The 14,544-nt window shown below is 47.1% G+C and overlaps 1 protein-coding gene across 4 annotated transcripts in view; it reads right to left on the reverse strand.

The window, feature by feature from the left end:
- LOC121008393 (uncharacterized protein KIAA2012-like) overlaps positions 1–14,544 on the reverse strand; it is a 269,189-nt gene that overhangs the window by 76,142 nt on the left and 178,503 nt on the right. For 3 of the 4 annotated variants that reach the window (XM_040440896.1, XM_040440894.1, XM_040440892.1), the window contains exons 13-14: positions 9,564–9,649; positions 8,197–8,265 (exon numbers count right to left, since the gene is read on the reverse strand). In XM_040440896.1, coding sequence (XP_040296830.1) covers positions 8,197–8,265; positions 9,564–9,649 — 155 coding nt within the window. The remainder of the gene's footprint in view (positions 1–8,196; positions 8,266–9,563; positions 9,650–14,544) is intronic. The other variant, XM_040440895.1, reaches the window with a different exon arrangement.

A 14,544-nucleotide genomic window follows, 5' to 3' on the forward strand; every position in this document is an offset into this window, starting at 1 on the left:
ACTGTTATGCAAGCGGGTGTGGACCCACTGCACCACTGACTGGCTGTACTCTGGAGGGGCGCAACTATGCAACTACCTGGTTTTCACTAGAGGATAGGCTTGAGCCGTTTGGGTAGATGCCAGGTGCCACTCCAGAGCAGTCCCTGAGTCAGTGGCAGCTGACCACGGGATCAGAGTACCCAGTGCAAGCACCGAGGACACGTGCGTGGCCAGGAGGATCTGGGTCTGGACAGGCAGTGATCAAGAAAGGTCAGTAAGCAAAGTACGAGGTCAGAGGCAGGTGGCAAACAAACAAAGTCCATAAACGAGATCCAAGGTCAGAGGCAGGCGGCAAACAGGCAAAGTCCATAAATGAGATCAGAGGTCAGAGGCAAGCGGCAAACAGGCAAAGTCCAGGAGTTCAATAAGCAGAGTCCAGTACACAGTGAAGCAGACAAGAGAAACACCTATGCACTTGAAGCTAGACAAGCTAGAGACCATGAGTTGCTCAGGCATCTTCCTGTGCTAGGAAGCGCCATTAAATACCTCCTGCAATCCAGCCATCAGGCTGGTGAGAAAGAGGGCGTGTATGTGCTGCTTCATAGGTGAAGAGATACACTATGCAAGCTTCAAACACCAGTATAAGTCTCCACCAGGAAGGAAACTCTGTCATGGAACACAGATACTATAGTCAAGCTACCTGCTGCCCGCACTTGTCAGCGCGTCGCATGGCGACAGGGAATGAGGGAGCCTGTGGTTAGAGGCAGCAGCGTTGGCACGGACCGCTGGGCTAACATAAATAATGATGAACCAGGCCAAAAAGGCAAAATAGTGGCCCAGTCATGGAGTGGGGAGGATGGGAGAACAGCTTGAGAAGTCCACAGAGTGGCCCAATGACATAGTGCTGAGGTAGCAGCAGCATGAGGAGACCACAGAGTGGCCCAGTGACATAGTGGGGAGGTGGCAGCAGCAGCAGTACGAGGAGACCACAAAGTGGCTCATTTACATAGTGTTGAGATGGCAGCAGCATGAGGAAGCCACAGAGTGGCCCAGTGACATAGTGTTAAGTTAGCAGCAGCATGAGGAGGCCACAGACTGACAAGGTGACATACAGGGAGTGCAGAATTATTAGGCAAGTTGTATTTTTGAGGATTAATTTTAGTATTGAACAACAACCATGTTCTCAATGAACCCAAAAAACTCATTAATATCAAAGCTGAATATTTTTGGAAGTAGTTTTTAGTTTGTTTTTAGTTTTAGCTATTTTAGGGGGATATCTGTGTGTGCAGGTGACTATTACTGTGCATAATTATTAGGCAACTTAACAAAAAACAAATATATACCCATTTCAATTATTTTGAAACTAATATAACATCTCACCATTCACAAATATACATTTCTGACATTCAAAAACAAAACAAAAACAAATCAGTGACCAATATAGCCACCTTTCTTTGCAAGGACACTCAAAAGCCTGCCATCCATGGATTCTGTCAGTGTTTTGATCTGTTCACCATCAACATTGCGTGCAGCAGCAACCACAGCCTCCCAGACACTGTTCAGAGAGGTGTACTGTTTTCCCTCCTTGTAAATCTCACATTTGATGATGGACCACAGGTTCTCAATGGGGTTCAGATCAGGTGAACAAGGAGGCCATGTCATTAGATTTTCTTCTTTTATACCCTTTCTTGCCAGCCACGCTGTGGAGTACTTCGACGCGTGTGATGGAGCATTGTCCTGCATGAAAATCATGTTTTTCTTGAAGGATGCAGACTTCTTCCTGTACCACTGCTTGAAGAAGGTGTCTTCCAGAAACTGGCAGTAGGACTGGGAGTTTAGCTTGACTCCATCCTCAACCCGAAAAGGCCCCACAAGCTCATCTTTGATGATACCAGCCCAAACCAGTACTCCACCTCCACCTTGCTGGCGTCTGAGTCGGACTGGAGCTCTCTGCCCTTTACCAATCCAGCCACGGGCCCATCCATCTGGCCCATCAAGACTCACTCTCATTTCATCAGTCCATAAAACCTTAGAAAAATCAGTCTTGAGATATTTCTTGGCCCAGTCTTGACGTTTCAGCTTGTGTGTCTTGTTCAGTGGTGGTCGTCTTTCAGCCTTTCTTACCTTGGCCATGTCTCTGAGTATTGCACACCTTGTGCTTTTGGGCACTCCAGTGATGTTGCAGCTCTGAAATATGGCCAAACTGGTGGCAAGTGGCATCTTGGCAGCTGCACGCTTGACTTTTCTCAGTTCATGGGCAGTTATTTTGCGCCTTGGTTTTTCCACACGCTTCTTGCGACCCTGTTGACTATTTTGAATGAAACGCTTGATTGCTCGATGATCATGCTTCAGAAGATTTGCAATTTTAAGAGTGCTGCATCCCTCTGCAAGATATCTCACTATTTTTGACTTTTCTGAGCCTGTCAAGTCCTTCTTTTGACCCATTTTGCCAAAGGAAAGGAAGTTGCCTAATAATTATGCACACCTGATATAGGGTGTTGATGTCATTCGACCACACCCCTTCTCATTACAGAGATGCACATCACCTAATATGCTTAATTGGTAGTAGGCTTTCGAGCCTATACAGCTTGGAGTAAGACAACATGCATAAAGAGGATGATGTGGTCAAATACTCATTTGCCTAATAATTCTGTACAGGGTGTAGTGTGGAGGTGGAAGCAGCATGAGGAGGCCACAGAGTGACCCAGTGATATAGTGTTGAGTTAGCAGCAGCATCAGGAGGCCACAGAGTGGCAAGGTGACATAGTGTGGAGGTGGCGGCAGCAGCATGAGGAGACCACAGAGGGGCACAATGACAGAGTGTGGAGGTGGCATCAGCAGCATGAGGAGACCACAGAGGGGCACAATGACAGAGTGTGGAGGTGGCAGCAGCAGCATGAGGAGGCCACAGACCTGAAAGGTGACATAGTGGGGAGGTGGCAGCAGCAGAAACATGAGGAGGCCACAGAGTGGCACAATTATATAGTGTGGAGGTGGCAGCAGCAGCATGAGGAGACCTGAGTGGTGAGGTGGCAGCAGTATCAGGAGACCACAAAGTGACCTGGTGACAGAGTCGGGAGGTGGGTGGCAATAACAGTACCCGCTGACGATTGTGGGTGTAGAAAGGCGCACTTGGCATCACAGGCGGATGGCAGCATCAGAATAGTACCTGAGGCAGGTACCCAGAAGAAACCGGTCTCTTTTGTCAAGGTTTGGGTGAGGCAGCATGGATGATCTAATCTGATGCATCAGGCATTAGTGGGTGCAAATTCTGACTGATCCACGCCTGATTCACCTTGACAAAGGTCAGTCTCTCCACATTTTGGGTGGACAGGCGAGTTCTCCTTGGGGTAACTATGGCCCCCGCCGCACTAAACACCCGCTCTGATGCCACACTACTGGCCGGGCAGGACAGCTTTTCCAGGGCAACTTGGCCAGTTGCGGCCACAAATCCAGTTTGGCTGCCCAGTGGTCCAGCAAATCTTCAATGTGGGGTGGCAGGGTGCTGTCCAAGCATGCCACCACCTGCTGGTTCAGGTTCTGATCCATATCTAGCTGCTGCTGCTAGAGAGTAGTTTCTTCAGTAGGCGGGTGAAGAAAGCTGCTCATCAGCGACTCTAGACTTAAGTTGCTGCTGATGGAGCCGGTACTGCTCCCTCTCCCCACCCCGTCACAGCAGCCATGGCAGTGGAACGTGAGCGCAGAGGGCTTCCCCCTCCCGGTCAAACCTGCGAGAGGATGGATGATGGTGCAGAAAGGCAGTGGCCAACTGACTATATAGGATGTCTCGATAATATTTCAGTCCTCCCTCTCAGCGGGTGTAAAAAAGGCCCCCATTTTGGACCAGTAGAGAGGGTCTAACATGGTGGAGAGCCAGTAGTCATCCATCTGCCGAATGGTGACAATTCAGCCGTCACTATGCAAGCAACTTAGCATGCATCAGGCCATTTGCGCAAGTGATTAGGAGGGACATCCTGCCTCCATCTCCACTGCATACTGCCACGGTGTGTCTGGGTCCTCTGCCTCCTCTTCCTCATCTTCCTTCCTCTGGCTGCTCCTGCTCCTCTCCTGTCACCCATTTTGCTACACATTGGAGCACAAGCAATGTCCTCCTCCTCCTCCAGTTCAGCACCCACAGGGCTAATGTAGCTGTGAAATGTAAGCACCATGTCTCCAGTCCCCTGACCAGCCAGATTTACCAGCATCTGTTCCAGGATATGAAGCAGTGGAATGACGTTGTTCATCCCGTAGTCCTGGCGACTGACAAATAACGTGGCATCCTCAAAGGGCCTGAGCAAACGGCAGGTGTAATGCATGAGCTGCCACTGGCTGACATCGAAGTTACACAGGGGAGTACTCCTGTCTGCTTGGATCATTAAGAAGTCATTTATAACCTTTCTCTGTTCGTATTGTCGGTCCAACATATGGAGGGTGGAATTCCAAGGGTGAAAACGTTGCATATCAGCCTGTGTGGGGGGATGCCGTTCTGCTGCTGCAGCTCAAGGAGGGTGTGCTTTGAGGTGTATGAGTGGCTGAAGTGCGTGCAAAGTTTCATGGCCATTTTTAGGATGTCTTGCAGATGGGTGGAAGACTTTAGGAAATGCTTCACAACCAGATTGAACATGTGTGCCATGCAGGGCACATGGCTCAGCCCTCCTTGACGCAGCACCGACACCATGTTCTTCCTGTTGTCGGTCACCATGGTTCAGATTTTGAGTTGTCGCGGAGAAAGCCAGGATTTAATTTCTTGATGAAGGACGCGGAGCAGTTCCTCCCCTGTGTGACTCAGTTCGCCCAGGCAAGCTAGGTGCAGAACAGTGTGACACTGCCATGCCCTGCACATGTGGTATGCTGGAGGGGCACTGTGAATTGTCCCTGCAGTGAAGGCTGAGGACACTGTGGAGGATGAGGAGGTAGAGGCGGACATTGTCCCAGGACCAACGGCTTGAGAAAGTGGAGGCGGAAGCGTGTCACCTGGCCAAGTTGCTGGTGTGGCTGTGCAGGAAGCCCAGTGGGCTGTAAAGGACATGTATTGTCCCTGACCGTAGTTACAGCTCCACATGTCGGTGCTGCCGTGCACTTTGGCAGACACAGACAGGCTCAAGGACTGGCCCACCTTCTGTTCTACATACGTGTGCAGGGCTGGTACTGCCTTTTTGGCAAAGAAATGATGGCTTGGGACTCTCCACCTTGGCTCGGCACAAGCCATCAGTTCTCTGAAAGGAGCAGAGTCCACCACTTGGAAAGGGAGGGACTGCAGCACCAGCAACTTGGCCAGGAGCAGATTCAGCTTCTGCGTGTTGGATGAGTGCACGCATACTGTTTTCTCTTGGCAATCGCTTCAGTGATCGATTGCTGACGGAATGACTGACGAGGAGTAGGAGGAGGAGCAGGAGCATCAGGACCAGCAGATGATGGGAAGGACAGACAGCTCCATTTGGCTGAGGTGGTGGAGCCTTGACTGCCTGAAATCGGGTGTGTGCCACTGGGTGATGCAGCGGTTGATGCGGCAGGCTGGACTACCACATTGGAGCCACGGTTCTCCCAGGCCACTTTATGGTGACGCTGCATATGTTGACGCAGGGCCATGGTGCCAACATTGGCACCCTGGCCACACTTCACCTTCTGCCCACAGATTCGCAAATAACCATGTTCACCTCCTCCCGCGGCTTAACAAAAAACTGCCAAACCGCCGAGTAGGTGATTTAACCCCCAACAGTCCACACTGACTAACTGCTACCGCCGCTGCCTCCGTGAACCCCTGCACCACTACTTTCCAGGCAGGTAGGCTCCTGTGAAGCGGGTGGTCTACCCAGGGCACGTTTGGCTCCCGACTTCCCACTGCTGCCACCCTGCTAACTCCTGGCCACGCTACCGACTTGTTGGCTCCGCCGCTGCCTCACACTCAAGCTGCCACCCTCTTCTCCCGATGATGATGAAGCCCCTTCATCACCCGGCTCCCAATTGCGATCGGCTACATCATCATCGAGTTCAGCCTGCACATCACTGATGTCCTCCTCAACGGTCTCTGAGCCAGCAGCCTGACCGTTCGCAACACCAGCTCCCACGCCACTCTCCTCATCACTACTTGCCCGCCTACCGGAGGAAGCTGTGGATGTCTCCTGCAGATCTTGGCTAGGCAGTAGCTGTTGACTGTCTTCTAGTAGCTCGTCCTCGCTGTATAGTGGAGCTGAGCCCACAGCATATAATACTTGTCTGGCTGAGGGAACAGAAAAGGACAGAGGCAGGTTGAGGACAGGTGAGGGCACAAGGCCTGCTCGCGGGCCATGCCAACTAAGGGTTGTGTCTGACAAACCCACCGACTCTTGTGTGGGGGTGTCTGATGTCACTTGGGACGAAGTGGATGACCGAGTCAACCATTTAAGAACCGCTGGGTTGCTGGTCAAGACACGACCGCTAGATAAAATCAGGAGCTCAGGCCAATTGAAGTGACCCCCGCTGCCACGCCTCCTTACTCTGCTGCGACCTATGCCTGCGCCATAAACATTCAGGCCTCTGCCCCTCCCCTGTGCAGGGTCTGGCACTTCTCTATCTGACATACTGTTAAAATAAATAAAAAGGAAATTAATACACACCAAAAAAGGCTGTAATTTTCTCACTTCACCACACAACGGCTAATAAGCCCTTTTTTCCACTAATACAACCCAAAAAAGGCCTTAGAACATATAACTGCACCATTGAAGGCTAATAAGCCCCTTTTTTTCCACTTATACATGCCAAAAAAGGCTTTAGAACATATAACTGCACCACACAAGGGCTAATAAGACGTAGAAATATTTTTTTGTAAAACACCCTGTTAATGGCTGTATCATACATCCCAATGCACCCCAATAACAAGAACGGTTTGCTGGAATTACAGAGGTATCATCTATTGCAAACCTAAAAGCAGCAGTATAATGGCAATTTGGATCCCCAGTCAGTGCAGCAAGGTGTAATAGGATTATTCCTATTATCCAGGATGTACACTCCCCTATTGGACCCTGTTCTCTTTTTATAGTGTTGAATAATTCCTCCCTATCCTTTCCCTACACTTCTAATGATCTTTCCTTGAACTTCTTCTATTCAGCAAAATAAAAGTTTCCTAGAAATTTCCCTAGCGCCAGCTAACGTCTCTGCCTGCACTAAGTACACTGGAAAATGGCTGAATCCAATATGGCTGAGGCTATTTATAGGGCTGTGACTTCACAGGGCTGGCTGGCTGCTGATTGGCTGCATACATAGCATTGAGTTCTTTGTTCCATGTCCTAAAATGTGCAGCAGCTATTTTAGGATAAAATGCGATTCGTTACCACGAAGAATCAGGAAATTCGGATTCGGTGTAAATCTAATTTTTCCTGAAATTCGGATCAAATTCCGCTTCATCAACTTTGATTCACTCATCTCTAGTTATAATGGTTCATTTTGTCTAGGGAGCAATAATTAGGAGAAATAAAATGGCCGCAGTCCTATTAGTACACAGAAAACCTGTCCTAATCACACAGGAGGACAAGTTACTTCACAACACTGAGATAAAGAGCTGCCATATCCTCATCTCTACTCTACTTGTCACCCTGAATACAGCTGAATCTCTGTGGGAATGGAGTTCAGGAAGAGACAGCTAAAGTACAGAGAGGATGGACAGAACAGACTGTGGTAATGGAGACTGTATACAAGGACTGCTGCTCATTATCTACACCCCCACTATCCTCTCTGTACTTCATGTCTCCTCATGAACTCTATTCCCACAGAGATTCATGTGAAGATCATATTAAACTGTATTCAGGATCATAATCCCTGACAAGTAAGAGAGGAAGATGGTGCAGCTCTTTAACTTGTCCTCCTGTGTAATTAGGACAGGTTTTGTGTGTATTAATAGGATGGCGGCAATTTTATTTTTCCTAATGATTGCTCCCCAGAAAAAAGGGCCATTATAACTAATGAAAGGTATTTGGTAATATATTTATAATGAAGTAATATATAGGTACTTTCATTTTCTTAATTCCTTAAAAACCCCTTTAAGAATAATCCTGAAATCTTGCAGTTTTCATGCTGACATGTTTCTCTAGTCCGTGTTATAATTTGCAACCTGTATCAATAAGCAGTAGCCCTCATTATCCAAATAAATTTTTCATTTATCATAACTGTTTATATTTCCAAGAATTGGCCCTATAGTATTTTTCAAACACCAAATTATTGTATATGAAAGTATATCATCACCTGTACACTCACTTCAGTACCTTCCCCTTGCAGAGATGACTCACTATTGGGGTTCTTCCTTTTTTCCTTCTAAAATATACATAAAAAAGTCAGACGTGCACTTATAAAGAATGACAAACAAAATACATTGGGCATATTCAGAAACAGGCAGAGCGCATTTTTAAAAATTGTATTTTATCACAAAAGTATGGCATAATAAATCACTCCATTTCATGGATATTAAAAGTCAGAGGAGCACGTTTAGTGTGTAGTAGGTAAACACTGGCATAAAAGGCATCCTAGTTATCACACAACTGCACAGTTTTTTTTGTGACTGCTAAAGAGGTTGTCTGGCCTAGGAGCTAACAACCCCCAATGGATGGAATGGCTTACTTGCCACTGCCTTATTCCCGGCTGCTTCCAGTACCCGCTGCACCAGGAGTGGCTTGGTCCCGGGACTGCTACAGTCAATCACTGGCTTTAGTGATCATACGTGCTTGCACAGTGTGCTAGTGATTGGCCACAGCGGTCATGGGATCAACCCACGTCTTCTCAGGTGGGGACCAGAATAGCCAAATAGGTAGGAACAGGGCAGTGGGAATGGTGGGACTGCAGACAGTTCTTTTTTTTTTTTGAACTGGGCACCAGTTCCTTCCATTAGGGTTGTTGGCTCCTAGGCTGGACAACCCACTTAGTGACACTAAAGATGCTAATTTATCTTTGGAAAGAAGCGTTTTACATGGGAGTTTTCAAATGTTAACTGTTTTCCGTTCTTCTAAAACATGAAAAGAACAAAAAAAACTGATACTTTAATTTGAGCATCTGTTGTGCTTACTTTGCATCTGTTTTTGTCAGCTCGTTCTGAGATCCGTTATCGCTTCGGCAAAAATAATGGATTTTAGACAGAACTGACAAAAATGAATGCATTGAGGATGCTCAAAATAAAGGATACTTTTTTTCTTCTTTCTATTGTTCTGGCGAATCAGAAGAACGGAAAACAAAATGGTGATGTGAACGCGGCCTTAGGTCTGTTTGTCACATCTGTGCGACAGATTCATCAGAGTCTACAATCGTGTTGTCCAGATCACAATTTGCATGTTTCAGAGTAATCAAGACAATTATTGCTTAATGTGAATGTTAGAAAAGATCCATGACAAATGATAAAAACTTTTTGACCGTGCCCCGCATGCAGTGGTCAACCATGCATGATGCCACTCCATTCACAGTCTATGAGACTGACAGCGACAACCAGATAATGCAAAACACACTATCTGGCTGTCGCTGTCAGTTATGATAACCCATGGAGCTTTCCAGCAATCCATCAGAGCACTAGTCTGGATTCTGCACTGAAAGGTGAGGTTTTACTTCCAGAATTTATTTGGTAATACCTTTCCTTTGCGGTAGGGAGGTGTGGACACTCTTTCTGAAGAGCCTGAGCAGTCCTGGAGAGAAGGTGGGTTATCACTGTCTTGCTCTGAAAACAGAAGACAAATTTTTTTTTTTTCTCATAGTAATTTTATATCAATGATCCACAGAAGAGACAGGTAGGGCTTTATCATTGCTTTATGGCAGAAAACTGGCCTAAAAAATTACAAATTATGACAGTTTTTAGCCAATCACTGCACTTGGGCAGAGCTTAGAGGTAGAGCGTGGCTATCCTCCAATATACACCACACCTCAGAGCTGGTGTAAATTATTTTTTTCTGGTGAACAGTCAGTTTATGTGATATATTTAGGCCTCATTCATGCGATCAAATCAGTTTTGCAAATCACGAATCCACAAAATACGGATGCAGTCTGTGTTGCATCCGCATTTATTGCAGACCCATCGGCTTCAATGGGTCAATGGTCGGCATTTTATGGAAAAGTATAGGACATTTTCTTGATCTTTTTGGGGAACGGAAATACAGATCTGGAAAACACATGGATCATCCATGTGCTTTGCGCATCCATATGTTCATTCCACAAAGAGATGGATTATGGGGGGTAATTTATCAAGCTGAAATTCGCCTAAATTAGGCATATTTCATATGCAGATCACGCCGCAAACTGCGACTTTTCCCCACTCATTCCAGGTCTAGATAGGTGGGCTTGGCATAGGCCGGGAAGGAGTAAGGCCGGCAGGACTGTCTCATTTACCATTTTTTAGAAGTGGCAGAGAGGTCTTAATAAATGACCCCCTATGTCCATAAAATGCAGACGACGGAACCATTGAAGACAATGGGTTCTCAACGACAGCCGGTGTGAGCTCTTCAAATGTTTTCCATCCCTATAGACATGAATGGGTCTGTGTGTGATCCACAAAAAATGCGGATTGTATGTGGACTGAAAATGCTGTCGTGTGAATGATGCCTAATACAAATCCTAGCTTATATTTTGCCAATATGTTCTGTACTGCTTTACAATCATACATTCAATGGTAGCATAGGTAGATCAGTTAATAAGCTATAAATTGCATTAAAGGATTGGTCCATTGCCAGGATATGCCACCAATGTCTGACAGGTGCAGGTTCCTCCTGGATATATCTCTAGAATGGCTACCCTAAAGTGAACCAGGGCACACCGCACAAGCACGGCCACCCTCCATTCACTTCTGTGGGAGTGCAGAAAATAGCAGAGCGCCGATTCGGCTACTTCCAAAACTATCATAGATGTGAATGGAGAGGTGGCCATCTGACCATTGATTGGTCAGAAAATGTGTCAGATAATCTGTTGGTGTAACACAGACAAAGAAAACCATCATACTAGCACAGCAGTACCTGCCCATTGCCACTAGAGGGGAGTGTTGTACAGTGACAATACTTGGGCTCCCTCTTTTGTTACTTTCTCCATTTAGAAGTCAATAAATTCCAAGGCAAAAAGTTGACACATTTCCAATAACACAATATAATGCTAAATGTTCTCATAGACCACTAATCTATGGATACTGTAGATAATTTTTTCTAATATTACACTACAGTAGTTTTTCTGGGAAGCAAGCCCTTGGCACCTTTAATGGTTACACGACTCCTTCCACTTTATCAGAAAAGATGGGAGAGTGAATTACTGCCAGAAAAAAAAAGATGTTACTTGATAAGGTGATATAATAAAAATGTTTCTACAAAACCGCCATTTGCAATTGTTTTCTCTCAAATGCATTTTCCTTAGAGGTATGATAGGTTTCTAAAAACATTCCTCCACGGCTGGCTCCTGGAAGAGGAAAGGATTTGAAAACTTCAAAGCTTGACTTGTGATGGCTGAAAGGTCCAGGCTCTCCCTGCACTGTGTACAGGCGGCAGTGAAGACAGAGCCATAGGGAAAGAGACATATAATGAGGAGGGCTGCTCTGTGATGAGAGGCAGCTGTCCGACCTCTCTTTGAGCTCCTGATACAGCACAGACAGCCAGGCTCCAAAACCACCAAACCATCCAGCACTGACACAGGGGTCGCATAGCTTGCCAGACCCAGGATGCCATCACTATCTTTAAAGTGGGGTGGCGTGTGTTGCCAGCTTAGGCTACTTTCACACTAGCGTTTTGGCTTTTCGTTTGTGAGATCTGTCATGGGCTCTCACCAGGGTTATCTTTAATATTGATTGGACCCTGAGCAAGAGAGAGAACACAAGTGCCGCTGCCGCATTCATGGGTCCATACTTTATTAACTAAGTAGCAGGACATGTAGAGCATACTTGGGGGATGTCCCTGCACTTACTATTATTTCTGGGCGCCGTTCCGTTGCACCGCTGTGGCCCCCATTACATTCTCCAGCGCTGTATGCTAAGTAACAGGATTGGAACATCAAGGAGGAGACATCAGCTTCTCCCTGGCTGTAGCGCTGTCCAATTGCAGCGCAGAACGTCACAGCCAGGGAGAAGGCCCTGCAATTGGATAGCGCTACAGCCAGGGCCACCCAGGGAGAAGGAACGCCCACAGAGAAAAGCTGATGTCTCCTCCCTGGTGTTCCGATGCTGTTACTTAGCATACAGTGTGGTAGAATGTAATGGGGGCCACAGCGGCGCAACGGATCAGCGCCCAGAAATAATAGTAAGTGCAGGGACATCCCCCTGTATGCCCTACATGTCCTGCTAATTAGTTAAAGGGGTTTTCTCATCTCAGACAATGGGGGTATATCGCTAGGACCCGCTGGGACCCGCACCTAGATTGAGATCGGAGCCCCGAGGGTGAAGGAGGGCGCACTGCGCATGCACAGTCGCCCTCCATTCATTTCTATGGAGCCGCCGAAAATAGCTGAGCGCTGGATCGGCTATTGCCGTCTGCCCCATAGAAATGAATGGGAGCATGGGCCTTCACTTCTATGGGAGAGGCGGGGATTAGCGCTTGGTGGTGGACGGACCCCCGGAAATCTGGCGTCCTCCAGCCACAGCGGTCCCCACTCCGTTCTCGATATAGGTGCGGATCCCAGCGGTGGGACCCACACCTATCAGACAATCCGGGCAAATCCTAGCGATATGCCCCTATTGTCTAACATGGGAATACCCTTTTAATAAATTATGGACCCATAAAAGGCCCTCCAGTGGCCAGCGGGGCTCAAGAGGCAGTTGCCTTGGGCACCCCAGGAGCAACTGGGCCCGGGGCAACTGCCCCTTTTGTCCCGCGTTAAAGACGGCCCTGGCTCTCACAAGCGTTCCAAAACAGATCAGTTTTGCCCTAATGCATTCTGAATGGAAAAGGATCCGCTCAGAATGCTCTGGAGGCGGACATCAAAACGCTGCCTGGGATGCGGAGCGAGACGGATCCGTCATGACACATAATGTAAGTCAATGGAAACTGATCCATATTCTCTGACACAATAGAAAACTGATCCGCCCCCCATTAACTTTCAATGGAGTTCATGATGGATCCATCTTGGCTATACATAATACAACCCGATCCATTCATGATAGATGCACGCGGTTGTATTATTGTAACGAAAGCGTTTTTGCAGATCCATGACAGATCCGCAAAAACCGCTAATGTGAAAGTAGCCTTACCTATAATACCCCTGATAACACTAATGCCTTGCCAATAAATAGTGATTGTTAAAGAGCTGAATGCCTTCAATTATAAAAATTGGGGCCTCTGTCATAAAAACCCTGGAGGGAGTTGCTGTAAATGGGCCAAGGTCACAGACATGATATGATATGAAGCATCTGGTTGTTCCACTTCAAAGCTGAAGGTTTTTTTTACACTTTCAGCCACTGACACTATGGAGGTTATGCAAGTGGAAGTAGTTGTGCAGAACATGATATGTACTAGGAATACAGACAATAATGGAGCAAAATAACAATTACATATTGGAGAAGTGCCGATTTGCTTCTGAGATGAAATATGCAAGTGAATATATAATATAACCGTTAAATACAGACACCAAGGAGAAAGCAGGCGTTACATAGAAATAGGATAGTTAGGCTAAAACAATAAAATGCAGCTGTACCCAAATCACACAAAACCCTTATGGCAATAAAATGAAAATGTCAATCCGATTCAAATGGTTATCCTGCCGGCATCTAAGAGAGAATGGGGGTCCTCTCTGTTTGAGGTGTGGTCAGCTATCTAATGTGTATGGGCAGCGGCCTTAAAAAGGAGCTGTCACCTCTCCTGACCTGTGTGTTTCTGTGAGATGGAGAAACAGTCACCATTGTATGAATACTGATTCATTAGCACTGTCATTCTGTGTTTTGGCCACTAGATGCCGCTGTTTCTTAACACAGCTAACATTGTGCAAGTATTTGAATATTTAATTGCAGGTGGAGACTCTCTCGGTCTGGAGAAAAAGCAGGAAGCAGAGCAGCAGACATATTAGGAGAGAGGCAGAGGGGCTGGAGAACAGAATCTCGTCGCATCCAGGCGTCAGGGAGTCCTGGAGTGGCTGGAATTGCAGCTGAAGCAGGCTGATCGCAGTCCAAGTCCCAGAGTCCGTCCAGAGAAAGAGGATCTGTCTGCACCCTGGTCTGGAGCATTCTTCAGCGATCGGAGCTGCACTTGAGTGACCTCACCATTTGTTCCAGAACCAGATCCTGTTCCGAGGAAAGAGCATCGATTTCAGGAAGCTGATGAGAACGGAGGAGCAAAGTTACAAACCCTGCAGGATCGCATGTTGTGGCAGGGACTTGTTATTCGGTCCGGAGCCACCAGCGGATACAGTACAGACCCGGGTCAGTAAATTCGTGCACGCACCTCATAGAAGTTTGGGCGCCTAGAGACTGAGTTACGGCCTGTAGTTAGCTAGCTAGAGCCACTATCTTGTGTCAGACCGAAAGTGTTGTTATCATTCATCCCAGGAACTCCAGCCAGTTTAATGTGTTTGCCCAGAAGTGATCTTAGGCACGTGCTACGTTATCAGATAAGGGAAAGTGGGGAATTCTGTGTAATGTTGCAAGATTGTATGCTC

The sequence above is a fragment of the Bufo bufo genome, chromosome 7, assembly GCF_905171765.1.
Source record: "Bufo bufo chromosome 7, aBufBuf1.1, whole genome shotgun sequence".
NCBI classification, from domain to species: Eukaryota; Metazoa; Chordata; class Amphibia; order Anura; family Bufonidae; genus Bufo; species Bufo bufo.